The sequence below is a fragment of the Sylvia atricapilla genome, chromosome Z (genome assembly GCF_009819655.1).
Source record: "Sylvia atricapilla isolate bSylAtr1 chromosome Z, bSylAtr1.pri, whole genome shotgun sequence".
Lineage (NCBI taxonomy): Eukaryota > Metazoa > Chordata > Aves > Passeriformes > Sylviidae > Sylvia > Sylvia atricapilla.
This window is the reverse complement of record NC_089174.1, coordinates 66,784,303-66,799,581: the sequence shown is the minus strand read 5'-3', so window position 1 is coordinate 66,799,581 and position 15,279 is coordinate 66,784,303. Positions and strand designations below refer to the sequence as shown.

The 15,279-nt window shown below is 43.3% G+C and overlaps 2 protein-coding genes across 5 annotated transcripts in view; one reads left to right on the top strand and one right to left on the bottom strand.

Annotated features, from left to right (window-relative positions):
* DNAI1 (dynein axonemal intermediate chain 1) overlaps positions 1 to 9,733 on the bottom strand; it is a 139,793-nt gene extending 130,060 nt beyond the window's left edge. The window contains exon 1 of the mRNA XM_066338637.1: positions 9,378 to 9,733. Coding sequence (XP_066194734.1) covers positions 9,378 to 9,410 — 33 coding nt within the window. The 5' untranslated portion in view covers positions 9,411 to 9,733. The remainder of the gene's footprint in view (positions 1 to 9,377) is intronic.
* Positions 9,734 to 9,971: 238 nt separating this feature from the next.
* Positions 9,972 to 15,279, top strand: part of FAM219A (family with sequence similarity 219 member A) — a 97,483-nt gene continuing 92,175 nt past the window's right edge. For 3 of the 4 annotated variants that reach the window (XR_010745784.1, XM_066339098.1, XM_066339097.1), the window contains exon 1: positions 9,972 to 10,217. Coding sequence is in view for 3 of the 4 variants with exons in the window: in XM_066339098.1 (XP_066195195.1) it covers positions 10,158 to 10,217 (60 nt within the window). In the remaining variant the exon portion in view is untranslated. The remainder of the gene's footprint in view (positions 10,218 to 15,279) is intronic. The other variant, XM_066339099.1, reaches the window with a different exon arrangement.

Genomic DNA, 15,279 nt, shown 5'->3' with positions numbered 1-15,279 from the left:
ACATGAAACAATGTCTACTTACTAGTATCCTTTGTAAATAGGTCTACAAAAGCATTTATCCATTAGCAAAGGCATTGCCAAGGTGATCTGAGGATAACTGGTTTAGCAGTTTGACAGATTTCACTTAACATAATCCGAAGAGCCACCTGTGAATAAATATCTGCAACAGTATTAAAATCTGAAAGTGAGACCAAAGAAAAGCTAGCGCTATGAGTGCACCATAAGGAAGTAGCACTAACCCTGACCTGCTTCCCATACCATAAGGAGTAGAACATGAACAATTTTTCTAATAATGAGGGATCTGTGGCTAGTTGGCCCTATTTCCCTTGTCTTTGTACAGACAGGAGATGATAAGATATGAGGCACATACTTTACACTATAGATGCCACAGTTATAAGCATCTAACCACTGGCCAGTTACAGAATTGCAGACCTGAAGACAGGAGAACTGAAGAAAATCTGGTTTAGGAGTAGGAAAAAAGTATCTAGCACACCAAAAAATCACCATATGCAGTAATATCAGGTAAAATGTGGAGCAGCACCAAACCAATGGAAAAAAGGAAATGTGAAAATATATTAGCTAACATATAAAAGAAAATCCAGGTGAAGCAGAAACCATCAAAATTAACATCTTATCCTCCCCAATGAAGGTCTCTGTTTGATGACAACTTAATCATAATATTCCCACCAACACTACCACCAACAGCAAAATCAAACTCTCAGCCTTAGGATTCTGAACACTGGAAGAAGGATGATCATAATACCAGAAAAAAGGTAGAAACTCGGAAGCTTTCATGCAACAACTTTAACCGCAGAATATTAATGCTTTTTTTTTGCACAGAAGTATTTCTTATTTTCTTTAATTAATACACCTGGATTGATGATGAAGTTTAGACTAAAATTTCAGTCACATTGACAAGAAATTTTTAGTTTTATAAGTTGTGTCTTCTCTTCCATAAACAAGATTTTGAGTGCAACAAAGTTTACAGACTATTGCAAAATACAGAACCAAGCTCTGAAAGTCTTAACTTTGACCCTATACGTTTTTAACCTTTATCAAAGGATGGCTGTTGTGTATGACTGGGAAAGGGTGCTCAAGGAAGAGGTTTCGTTGCATCTGTCAGTGAGATTTACCAGCCTTCTCCATGCCTCATGCCTGCTTTCCTACCAGCCTCTACTTACTGACTGTGACAGCTTGCTTTTGGGGCTCCCTAGAACGAAACAAAGTAGTTCCCTACAGTAGGGAGCAAGCACATGACTGACAGGACACATAATTATACTTATTATGTCTGATATTTTGAACTAAAGAAGCTCCAACTATTCCATCCAACCTGAACAGTTATGCTTTAGAACTACTTTGTTATGACACAGATTCTTAGTCAAATGCTGCTGTATGGACACAGCCCGCACCAAAGACATGATAAACCTGGAGTGGGAGGATGGGAGCCAGCTTACAGAGATCAGCGTGAGTCTGGGGCTTTCACATGTGTGCTCCACAATGATGGGACAGCCATACTTGGAACAGTCTAAGAAGGAGCAGGTCCTTGGCTTATTCTGGGATCGTTCAGCAAAATTCTTCTCTCCTGCCAAGATAAAACCTCCCTCACAATGCAGAGACCTACTTCAACAACAACAAAAATTGAATTACTTATTTAATTCTGGACTTATTGACTCTGGACTCTTTCTAGTGAAGGTACAGACTGTAACTCCACTTGACTCAGTACTCTACTGAAGTCAGCATAAAAAGCAAAGACATGCTTTGCTCTGCAAGCATCATTCCTGCTGCCACCATCAATGCTGCAGAAGGTTCATCCCAAAGTATCTCAAACTTTTGGAACCCAGCTGGAAGGTGGCACAAAGATGAAAAAATAAGATGAGGAAAGACAAGATCTTAGTATTTGGGCAATATTAGCAATAGGTGACAGTCATCAAAACTAGTAGATCTGTTTAAAACTATTACAAGAAGCAATCTGGGGAGCAAACACAAGTCAGACAAGAATACAAAATCTTTTACTCTATCTCCTAATTCAGATAATAGCACAGACAATACTGCTGTGCTGCTTGATGAAAAGGGCAGTCCTGGCATCCCTTTTTATTGGTGTATCTGTGCTTTGTCCTTTTGCTGGGTATTTTTGCAAGCTCCTGCTCTCTGTAAATCTTTCCAAAGCCTGCACACTTTCCTTTTTCATACTTTTCTTAAAAGTTCTCTCTGCCACATTAGCTGTAAAGAGTCCTCAATAGCACCTAGGTGGTTTGTGTCCTGCCACCATGACTTGCTCATTCTTCTTTTTACTGTAACAATGCATTACCCATAAACTCTGATTAAGAATGTAATCCTTTTTCTCTGACAGCTACCTAAAATACATCACACAGTGTTTGTAAAATAGGGAAGAGGTCATGAACATATTTGCAATACAAATAAAAAATAAATTTTAACTGTGAGTCAACATAATGATTATATATTCACTAGTGAGACATTTAAAATAACTTGCCTTCATACACACTTTTAAAATTCAAGCACATTTTTCTCTATCACGTTAGCTACAGGAAAAAAGTTAACAGACTATTATTAACATCTCAAAGAGAAGCATTCAGAACTTAGAAAATGTGAGAATTAAGGTTGCCGGGGAAACATTCATTTCATCCCATTGGGCACAGCCATTATGATACACAGTTTAATTCCATAGTCACACAGTTTGTTTTTTGTAGGTTTCCTCGCTCACTTCAATCCTCCCAGGTTACGTTGCTATGGATTACTGGTTTATATTGTTCAGCATCTAGAGTGGTGGTGGCCTTCTGTAATCCCTAGCCTAAGTCAGACATCCGACAAAGAACTGTTCAATCCAAATAGTTAAATTTTAGCAAATTCGAGTCAAACTAAAGATGTTTTTGCTACAGAAAAAAAATCAACTGTCTTCCTAATCTTCCTAATAAATGTGCTTATATCCCTGGCTTTAATAATAATATTCATTAACAAAAAGAGGAGTGTGAATAATCATGAGAAATATATATTAGAAATAAAAGAAGAGACATGGTTGCTAGGGAACCAAGGAACAGGCAGGAGGCATTAAGGGCTTTCTCACCTCCAGGTCACAATTGTAACTCTGACCACTGTGGGAGATGCTCAAGTGCTCCAGAGAAAAATGCCAGATTCAGAACTAATGGAGGCTAATCACGTTTTACTCTCATGACTATCTTACATTAAATAAATTAAGAGAGAGCCACACTTTCAACAGCAAAAAGGTATTAGAAGCCCATAACAGTCACAGTATTTAAATGAAAGCTACAGAAGACCCAAGTGACTATTCTCTTTCTGGATCTTTCTTCCAGGATGTGTGTTATAGCAGCACCTAGGAATTCTTCCCCGGGCCAGACATCTACTATGCTACAAGACAAACTGACTACTCACTACAGCAAAGATACTATAATCCAACAGGATGATAAAAACGAAAAGAGGAAACAAATGAAAAGTGATATTTTAAATGCAATTTAATATTCCTTTCCCTTCTCAAAGCTCCCTCTATCACAGACAAACCACCAAGAGGTATAAATAGCTGCAAAATCAAGTCCTTCAGCAGGGAGTCTTCCTGCTGCTCAGCTATCCAACAAGTATTTCCAATTTTGGGTAGGATGTCTGGGTAATATATATTTAATTTTTCTGTAGTCATAAAATAGGAAAACAAAAATAAGAAGAAACTACTGGCTACTTTCTAAAGACTATTTTTGTTAAAGAAAAAAAAAAGTTCTATAAGAAAGCCTACCAGGCTGGCATTTCATAAGAGGTATCATATTTCTGCATCCAAAAAGAAAAAGATGGTGAGAGCAATCATCAAAGACTTCCAATGTTTAGTAGAAGTTTTGCCCTCAACTCTCTAGTAATGTTACCAGATTACCCTGCACGGAAGAAAATAAAAAAATCACATTCAATCATACATTCCGGTTTTGTTCTTCTTGTTTACTCTATCCACATTTTTTTTTTTCACATCACTCTCCCTTTTGTTGGTGACATGACAGTCACTAATTGCTGATCTGAGACTCATTAACTGAATTTATACAGACAGGACTATCAGTACCTACTGCTATTTGGTATTTTTGATTTAATAGCAAAAACTCTGAAGTTTTTTCCAAGTCTGTTTCCATCTGAATTGCTTCTTTCTAGAGCCCTGCTTTTCAATTATTTTATCATTTGCTGCACAAATCCTCTGACTTGTCAGGGGAAATTCTGGTAGTAAACAAATCATCCTGGTGACCTAGGAAGCAGAGATTTACTCTCAAGAGCCAGTGTTCATTTCAAACCAGGTTGAATCCTGAATAAGTGAGCACAGAAATCCCCCAGGAAAAATGTGTCTATTCCTCAGGTTTAGTCCCAAGGCTGCCCTGACTATTCAAACAGGAGATGCAAGATGGTTACCCACATGTGCTGTGCTGCCATCCAGGATAAGGGTTGTGACTACAGCCATTGCTGACTTGGACATCCTTCTCCCATACTGCCAGAATAAACTGTCCCTTTCAAACTAAGTCTTGTAATGGGTCACTATATGCTGAGGAGCCAGACATCACTATTCAGTAGCTCCTTGAGAAATATAAAATAACTCCTTATGCTTAAAGCATAAGGGTGGATAAGTTGACCTGGATTCACAGATACAGCCCAAAATACCAGAGAAATCAGTAGCAAGGATGATGCAGATTGGTCACTCTGACAAGCTGAAGGGTCAGTTCATATTAAGCAAATTTTCCAAGAGCTGAAAATTGATCACATAGTAATGTGATCAGGACAAAGGACAAACTCAGACTATATATTTTTAAATATCACTAAAGAGACATTCATGCAGCCTTTCTGCTTCCCATGCTGGCTGTCACCATAACACAATCAGGCTACAAGGCTGAGCAATCACAGAATGCTCTTGTTAAGTTTAGCTCATCTTCCTGAGCAGAGTGTCATCTCTACATCCTCTACAGGACAGCACTGAGATTAACTAGAATTGTGGGGAAAACGTAATGTACTTGTACTGTAGTAATGTGCTGGCTGGATTCTAAAAGAAAGAGGTAGAGACATTATGAGAGCTAAGCTTGGCATTTCTGTAAAACTATTTCATAAGTTTCCTGCTAGCTTTTTATTCCTGTTTGGAATATTAGCAAACTCCATAGTAAACCACCAGTTGGCACAAAGAGCAAGAAATCACAGCATGGAAACAAAGTCACTTCCAGCCTGCCCTGCAGCAGATATTTATTTGTACACACTAGGGAGGCCAATTTAAGAGCTATTTGCCAATATATTCTATAATGTTTTCTGAGTGACTCTAAATGGAATGTTTGTTTTATATTCCATGGATATTTTAATGCATGTTTAAGAACAAGGAAGCACTTAAAAACCTTCTCAGGAGAAGGAAAAAAGAAGAAAAGAAGAAAATACAAAGAAGTAAACTGTATCTCATTGTTTTGTATTTGAGGAAGGGGTTTATTTGTTTCTTTTATGACTTGCTGAACAGCAAAATGCTGTTTCCATGTCAGTGGGCGTGCAAGACAAAAGGGTAACAAGAAATGCCTCTCTGTCCTAATTCAGACCCTTTCTTAACACTGCTTAAGTGATCTGTTCCTGCAGTGGGGTTAACCCTAACTGATAAGATTGAACAGTCTGGTTTCGTATTTTAAAGGCCAAATATATGCAAGGTCTACCAAGGAACTATAAGGAGATCTTATTTCTACTTGAGCTAGGTGCAACCACAGAGATACACATTGGCACAGAGTGCCCTACACAACTCATTCAAGGTTTTTCCTTGAGCTATATAACAAAGGCACAGAAATCTGAAACAAACACTTCCAACCTATCAAACATATTCAAAATAACAATCTTGAAATCACTGAACACTTTCTCTCATCACCCAGGACCACACATGGGAATGACACATGAACAGCAGGTTGCTGTTCCTCGCCCTAACACTTTCAGCATGTCCATGCACATGCCACACACATCAGTGTTTTTAACACCACACCTCTGAGTGTTTGCCATGCTCAAGACCTCATTACTCAGGGAAGCTGAGAATCTGATGCACTCATTCCCTTCAGGCTGATGTGGGAAAGCTGGCTTATGCCTTTCCATAATTCCACATCCCTACAAAAAGCTGTTTAGCTCAACTGTGCTTAACATATTTCTGATCTGAAAGAAACGGCTTTATTGAAGTACAGAACATACATAGATGTTATTTCCAAAGCTTCATTTGAAGCAAAAAGATCCAGACATACAACACTATTTTAAGAGTTTGAACATTGAAACACTGAAATTTCTTATTATTGTAGACAAACATATGAAAGCCTACAGGAATTTATAAATAAGGCTTGGTCAAGTCAAGCAATTCATCTGGAACACCACAAACTTTAAGTCTTAGCATCAACCCAACTCTGACATATGTTCACCCATCAGGCGGCTAGAGACTGAGCTGGAGGCAGAAATCACCTGGATAAAGTAAAAAAGAGTGAAATAAATCAAGAAACTGATGTTAGAGGAGGAGGCAGATAAAACACAGGCACAGAAGAAGAGCAGACAATTCCCACACAGGGGAGAAAGAAAAAATAAAAATTGATCACAAAGCATGTGAAGAACATGGAGTCATGAAAGCAGAGGAGGAGCTGGAAGTGGTACATGATAAAAGGGAACATGTGTACAGGAGAGTATTCCAGCTTTGAGAATAATGTCAGGAAGAAAATTTTCAAAGTGAAAGCAGTCAGCAGTGAAAAACCTAAGAGGCAGAGCAGAATAAAGCAATATATAAAAAACAGACGAATAAAAAGCACAGGAACAGAGGGAAAGAGCACAATACTACACAGGAATTCTTGTCAGTAACTGGAATCTAAACCTTGACCCACCAATTAGTTTCACAGTGGCCACTATGGCCCAGTAGATATCAAACATCAGGTCTTGGCTGAGCAGTGAGTAGTGCAAGGGCATTCACCCTTCACCCCCCAAACTCCCAAAGCCACTGAGATGTCATCTGTACTCTGAGTCAGTGAAAATGAGCCAAGTCCTGGTTCGGACTCGGAACCAGGTAGTCAACCACACAATTCCTCCACTGCAAGAATATTCTAGCACACAAAAGGATGTGAAACAGCAATTAGATTCAACAAGCTCAAGGCAAATATAGGATATGTAATACAGGACAAGTGAAAATTATTGTCTTTTAAGTTATTGTGATGAAAGTTACATGAAAAGCCAAACATCCTCAGAGTTTAAACAGTTTATGATGTTTCAAGGCCTTTAAAATAAAAGGAATGCCTTTACAGATCAATAAGTTTTTCAAACAACATGTCAGTCAAAGCCCCATTATTTCAAGAATATTTGAGATAATGGGTACTGAAAATTATTGAAAATATTTATGTGTAAATTCTGAAAATAAAACCAAATTGAAATTCAGAGCAAGCATTTCATTCCCGGTTTAGTTTTGTTTTATTATTAATGGGTATTTTTACAATTTTAGGGTTTTTTTACAATGTTTATAAACATCTTCATTATCTAGGACTGGATTTTGATTCTGAGTTCACGCCCTTTGAAAACTTTATAAAGCCCATTTTATTTTGGTACTTATTAGTACTTACTAGTGAATTAGGAACATCAGAGTGATCCTCTCACACTCGCTTGCATGTCTGTTAACCCTCCTCCTACCAACCCTAACATCAATTATGTTGGGATTGATCTAAACATGTAAACAAAAGGGTTAGCCAGGCCAGGCCATCATCTGCTCTTAAATCAAATACTTTGATACTCCAGTAGTAGACAACACCCAGGAATTAATCAAATTAATCTGAGTTTTTCATCGCAAAAGAAGATGCACGCAGACATGCCCACACAGAGCCCAAAGGATTACAGTGAGGTCTCACAGACACAGATCCCACAGCACTTTAGGGTTCGGACCAGGAAGGGTAGCAAATGATTCTTCTTCATTGCTTGAACTGAGCAAAGACCAAATAGCAAAGGAAAAGAGACAAAACTTACAGCTGGTTATAACTAAAAGAATTTTTTAAAAATTTTGTAACAAAAAGGATTTTATCCTGTATGCCCAGGAGATCCTCGTGCAGGCTAGAGACACCTTGAGTGCATTAGAACCTGCCTTGGAAGGAGTGTTGCATACTGGAAGCATGATGAAATGGCATGACAATGATTTCTGAGGACTTAGTAGTCTCAGAGGACTGAACAGCGTGGTGACAGAGTGAGGGTGGGTGCTGCAGCCTTGGGACAGGCTGATTTGAACAGGTGTGTAACGCTAAGGAATTCTGTGAAATGCCACAGAACTCTCAGGGTGCCGCGGGCAGCTGAAGGGAACAGTGTGACACAATATGATGCACCCAGGACCCCACAAGGCCAAAAGGGGCTGTGCTGACTCCATTCCCACACCCAGCTTCGTGGGATCTGTGGGGCAACCTGAGTTCTCACTTCAACCCCTCAGCTCTGCTTAGTAGGATCTGGGTGTAAATTGGCAGGTGACAAGGTTATTATGAGCCCACAGTGTGCTCATGCTGCCAATGGCATCGGGAAGACTGTGGCCAGCAGGTCAAGGAACATGATCCCACACCTCCACTGCGTCCTAGCTGAGGTCACATCTGGGGTGCTATGTCCTGTTCTGGGCTCTTCATCACAAGGAAAACAGGGAGCTCCTGGACAGGGTAAAGCAGAGGCCAAAGATGATTTGGGGTCGGAAACATCTATTTTATGAGAAGACACTGCATGTCCTCATGCACTGCTGTTCTTGTTCAATCTAGAGAAGACTTGAGAGGGAGTCTCATTAATACATATAAATATATCAAAGCCAGTTCCAAGGGGATTGTGCCAGAATCTTTTCAGTGGTACCCAGTGACAGCACAAGGAGCAGTGTCCATAAATTAAACACAAGAAGCTCCACCTCAACTTGAGGAAGAACTTCTTTCTTCTGCTGAGGGTGGCACAGCACTGGAACAGCGGCACAGGGAGGTCCTGGACTCTCCTCTCTGAGGACATCCAAACACCATCTGGATGTGTTCCTGTGTCACCTGCTCCAGGTGGCCCTGCTATGGCAGAGTGGTTAGACAGGATGATCTCCAGGGGTCCCTTCCAGCCCTAACAATCTTGTGACTCTGTGAATCCGGAGGCAAAGATCTACGCTGCACACGATGACGTCACGGGTGGCTGTTTGGGGAACAGCGACGTCACCACTGGTGTCACATCAAGGATAGAGCTCAGAGCAGGAGCCCAGGGCAATAGAGTCAGAGCGGGGCTGCACAGCGACGCTCCTTCTGGTGGACCACCGCTGCCCGCGAGGCGCCGCAGTGACGCCATTCGGATGTGACGTTACGACGCATGCGGTGACGTCACCGCGGCGATGCCACCACGGGAGTGCGGCAAGCCCTTACCTGCCGGCTCTTGTCGGCCGCCTTGGCGGGCATGGCCGTCCCTCACTGCAGCGGCCACTCCTCGCCTCAATCCCTCGCCCACCCGGCACGCCGGAAGTTGATGGCGGCAGCCATGGCAACGCGCCGGAAGCGGCTGGTGGACCCGGCCATTCGCCCAACCCCCTCGCCCTCCCCGCGAGGGAGGGAATGGTACATTCCAGCTGCCGCGGCAAGCAGAGCCCCGCGGCGCGCGGAGTGACAGGTGGCCCCGCCCCTTGATGAATAGTCAAATGAGGGGCGAGGTCACGGGGAACGCAGCAGCTGGTCCTCGACCCGGTGATCGAGCCCCCTCCCGCCACACGAATATTCAGTGACGGGCCAGGCCTCGGGAAACAGAATGACTGGGCACAAAACTAGTTGCAGAGGTCACGCCCTTGATTGAATATTCAAAAGCAGGCGGGGCCACAGGGAGACCACCGTTCGGTCACCTATTCATGACGCTGTCGACCGTCATGAATATTCACAAGGGGTGGGGGCAAGGAAACTCTGCATCCGGGCCCCGAGAGAAGGACAGTGGCCCCGCCTTCATGAATATTCAGATCGGGCGGAGCGGAGGCCGGACCCGGAAGCGGCGCGGCTGAGTCACGGCGGCGGCGGCGATGAGGCAGCCGCAGCCGCGGGCGGTGTCGTTGTCGTTGTCATTGTCACTGTCGCTGTCCCCTCTCGGCGCCTGAAGAGCTGCCCGCGCCCGCCCGCCCTGCTCCCCGTGCTCCGCCCGCCGCGTTCGGCGCCGCCGCCAAGATGATGGAGGAGATAGACCGGTTCCAGGTGCCCGCCGTGCGCGCCGAGATGCAGCCGCTGGTGAGGGGCGGGCGGGCGGGGCCGCGCTGTGCCCGGGTTGAAAGGACCCCGGTGCCGAGGGGGTCGCGCACACGCCCCCGGGTGTCGGCGCTGCAGGCGCGGCGGTGCCGCCGTTATATAACGGGGTGTCCTGGGCGCTGCCATCCCCGGCGCTGCCATCCCCGGCGGCAGGGCCGGGGCCGCTGCTGTGTCATCCCTGGCCATCCTCTTATCTCGCCCCCTGTTCTCTTCTTGTTCTCGTCTTCCTCCCCCGGTGCGTACCCGAGCGCCGTCGGTAACAGAAGCGGGCGGGGGCGGGCGGGCGGCTCCGCTCCTGCCGCGATGGAAAGGCCGCTTCTCCCGGAGCATCCCGGGGTGTTCTTCCGCCGTCGGGGACGGGAATGTCCCGGGGGCGAGGGGGAAGCGGCGGAGGGTCTGCGGAACCCGGACGGAGGCGCTGAGGACGGATGGGCTTTTGACTGACTTCTACATGGTAGGTGAGGTCTAAGGAGGAATCGGGCGGTGTTTGTGCCCAGCCCGGGCTGGGAGCTGCAGGGAGATGCTCCCCGGGGACAGGAGAGCTGCACGGCGTGGGTGTGAAGTTACACGCGCAGTGAAGCCCCAGGACCTTCTCCGATGATGGTTTTATAGCCTGATCTCGACGCTACGCCACAGTGAGGAGATGCTTATCTTGTGTAAAGTCTAGGTGTTCTGCAAAGAAACGTCTCTGTCGAATTAGCTTTACTCACATAAAATTATGTGTGTAAGGAAAGCAATCTGTGAGGGTTTGATGCCACACCATGGCATGTGTTTTTCATATCAAGATGTTTTTTCACGTTGTAGACGCAATTATACACAATTAATGAGCTCCGAAGAGCCTGACATAATGGTTACAACTACTACATGGGGCCCTGGGGAATCTTTGCAGAGAAGGAAGTCTGCATGCTCACAGGACTTTGCAGATGTGTAAGTGGGCAGGTAGAGTGGTCCTGGGCTTTTGATAGCTTCTGAAATGAGTTACGAAGGAAAGCCAGCTGGCTGGCAGCCAGGGGAGATGCTAGACCATCATCAAGTAGTGCAAGACTTCTGAGCATGTAGCTGCATTGCTCCAATGCTACAGGCTTGTTTGTGCCCTATCTGCCTTCCACAGGACTCCTGAATGTGTTTGCCCATTTCTGTTTTCTACGTGGAAGAAGTTCTCTTGTGTGTTCCCGTCTCCTTATTCCTGTCTTCCTCAGCCTTTGCCTGGAGGTGTGTTATTAGTAACCTGGGGACCTGTTGAAATACTGTTCATCTTGACATTAAAGTGAAAGCTGGATAGCGGGCTTGCTTGCTCAAAGTGTTGATTCATTTTGGCACCTGGAGAAAGCAGCTCCCATCTCAGCATCTGATTGTGTGAGACAGGCTATGAATTGTTTGGGAATGTGGAAAGAACTTTAATGAAATACTTACACGTTCCTTTTGGCAGCAGTTGCGGTTAGATTATTGCCAGGTTTATACTAGCACTGAAGTACTTCTGAGATTTCTGATATATCAAACCATAGATTATTTAGGGTTGATACAAAGACAACCTCGGCTCCTTGTTGCAGCTAGTGTTTGTAAGAAGTTGAGAGCACAATAAATGTCTTGTGAGCAGGAAAGCTCTGCAAGGTCTACAGACTCAAATTATCCCTCAGTGGCAAGAAAAACATTTCTCTTATTGTGGAAGTGTTGATGAATTCTGAAAATACGCTTAGTTTGGGTTGCATTCTGGGTTTGGCTGTTTTTGTTTTGGGGTTTTTTTTGGTTGTTGATTTGTGGTGTTTTTTGTTTTGTTTTGGGTTGTTTTTATTTTGGGTTTGGGTTTTTTCGTTTTAGTTTCTTTGGCTCCAAACCTTTGTGATAGGGCAAAAAACTGTCCATACAAGCTCATGTGGCCTTATTGCATTCCCTAGTTATTGTTGGTAGTTTTTATATAGAAGACACAACAAATGAGACAAGAACCGCCGTCTTTATTTGTGTTATTGCAGGTGTAATAGTAAACGTAGCAAGTTTGAAAAAGCTGCTGCCAGATAAAACCATACTCCTAAGTGTTTTCTAGAAACTCCATGATAGTAATGGAAGAGTGGAATTTGCAGATACATGCATGTTTGCACAAACATGAATCAGGCAGAATCCAAAGAGCTTCTCTGGTCCAGTCTAGTTGTCTCAGGATAGGATGGTGGATTGGGCAGCAGTGATATTAAACTTAGGAAACAGTTTCCTTCGACATGGAAGAATTAGAAATTTTTCACAAAGGGCTTTAACACTTGCCTTAAAAGAATATTCTGAATCTGTGCTTCAGGGTTTCAATTATTTTCTAACTTCTGGAGCTCACAATGAAACCTTGTGAGTTTAGGTGTCTTGAGTGTTTGGGGGTCTATACACAATTGCTGTGACTTGGTGTATAGGATCTTTCCACAGGCATGGAAATGTTGAGAACAGTCTCAGAAGTGGGATATAGCAAGTTTGGTAAAGCATTTCTGGTGGTTCCCTCTGCTTTGTAGCTCCTGGTCTGTACTTTGCAGATAGGGACTGGATACTTGCAAGAATCCTTGCAAGTCTGGAGTTTATCATGCTAATTTGCTTTGGTAACACAGTTCTTACCAATACTACTGCATTATGCCATTATAATTACCATTTGTCTGTCACTCTCCCTCCCATTCTGTACTTTTAAAGTTGCAGTTTAAACCCAGTTAACAAATAAATCACTCACAGCCTCTTGCTTACTTCCCTCCCACATCAGGATGGGGGAGAGAATCAGACAAGTGAAAGAGAGAAAACTTGTGGGTTGAGATGAAGACATAAGTAAAGCTAAAGTAAATAATAAGTAAAGCTAAAACCATGCACACAAGCAAAGCAAAACAAGGAATTAATTCACTATTTCCTTTGGGCAGGCAGGTGTTCAGCCATGCCCAGAGAAGAAGGGAGGGCTCCATTAGGCTCCATTATGCCTAATGAATACTCAGGTAGACAAATACCATCACTCCCAACATCTCCCATTGTCCTACTTCTTCCACAGCTTTATATGCTGAGGATATGGTATGTAATATCCCTGTGGCCAGTTGTGGTCAGCTGTCTCACCTGTGTGCCTGCCTAACTTCTTGTGCACCCCCAGGCTTCTGGCTGGTGGGGTGGGGTGAGAAGCAGAAGATACCTTGATTCTGCAAGCACTACCCAGAAATAACCAAAACATCCCTGTTTTATCAACACTGTTTTCAGCACAAATCCAAAACATGGCCTCATAGTAGCTACTGTGAAGAAAATGAACATTATCCCTGTCAAAATCAGCACAAAAGTACAGAATAATCTTGTCAACTCAGGATTTACTGTCTTCTTCCCAGTTTGAAGGCTTTCAGTTCCAATAATCTTAAGGAGGGATGCAACTGTCACTCTTTTCCACATCCAAAAGGCTGAAGTAAAAGTTTGTTTTTCACATGCTACCTAAAAGTCATTGTGACTTGCCACTGAAGCTATATATTTAAAAGATGTTTCTAAACATTATTCCCTGCTAAAAGCAAACAAAACAAAAAAAGGTCCCTTGCTTGATTTATATAGTATACACCAGATGAAATATTTTTTCATCCTGTTCCAACGGGAACAGGGTGTCCCAGGAAAGCACTGTTCCCTCTCAGTGCTGGCCAGTGTGTGACAGGTACTGAAATGAGGTTTGTGAAGCTAGGCTTTGCTCAAAATCTTGACCTTTGTGTTGTGGACCAGCATGCATACTTTTTGAATATCTGTTCATCTGATAGATAAAGTGTTATCTTAGCTTTTCATGTCTTTATACTGAACTCCAGGACGACTGCTGCTGATCTGCCTGGAAATCATCTGACAGGTCTGCTGTCTTCCCGTCTTCAAAATTGAAATTGGCTTCTCTTCAGCATGTAGCAGCTATACCTTTCTTAGAAAGCAGTCTGAAGCTCTTCTGAACCCTTCCACCCTCTAGACCTGCCACTGACACTTTCACTTTTTATTGATCAGCTGTCTGTCAGGGGTGATAGTGCATTAATATCTGGTGTCTACTGACTGTACATCCTGACAATAACCGAGGCTTTCTTTGCAGAGCAGGGATAGAGAGCCTGACATGCTTTTTGCAAAACTAAGTTCTTTAAAGCTCGAATGTGTCTGGTTGGGGAACGCTGTCTCTTTGTCCCACCAAAGTCTGCGTTGGCTTCCTATTGCAAGGCTAAGGGCAGCACTCAACTTATACAGGCTGGACAAAGCCTACCAGGATCCCTGGTTCCTGCAAGTTACTCTCTGTTGATAACAAGTCAGATAGGGATTATGTTGCAGAGCTGAGCAGCATTTGGCATGCAGTTTGCATGTTGGCCAGGTCTTTCATATGTGCCCTCCAAAGCTTCACATTGGATGCAGAGATATAAAATTAGTAAGTTGAGTGGCCATTTTCCTCCTCTTTCCAGCTTGTTTGGATAAGCACTGTGAAGTCAGACAAGCTGGCTTGACACTGTATGACATCTAGAAATGTGTTTTGAGAACTGCTGGATAACTGATGCAGACCCAGCAGGAGAGATTCAGCACAAGACTTAATGAGACAGAGTTGTTACATGCAGATGGACATGATGGCATACAGTACCTGCTAAACTTGTTTAACCTGGTTAAACATCATCCAGTTGCCAGATGGGATGAGGCCCAGTGTTTGAAATCTTGGAGAGACACATTACGCTGCATATTTTGATATTGTGGTACAATTCTATACATTTTCACCCTGGAAGAGAAGACAGGGTGGTAACTGGGTGGCACTTGGTTACATTCATGTCGTGCCTGTCCATGAAAATGATATTATTTGTTCTGATCTACATTTCTGTTCTTATATAATGGTCACATTTGGCTTCTATCCTAAAAATGTCTGCCTTTTCAAATTAATATAAGCTAATTTACAGGGTGTTTTGTTTACTCCTAATGCTTGGGGTCACATCATCCTTATCACTATGATGCAAGCTCAACTGCAGGAACTCTGTTCTGCTTAGATTCTGTTCATTTCCAATTCGACCTCTTGTGATCCTTCTGCACTCACAGAAAGGATCTTCTTTAGCTGCTAGGT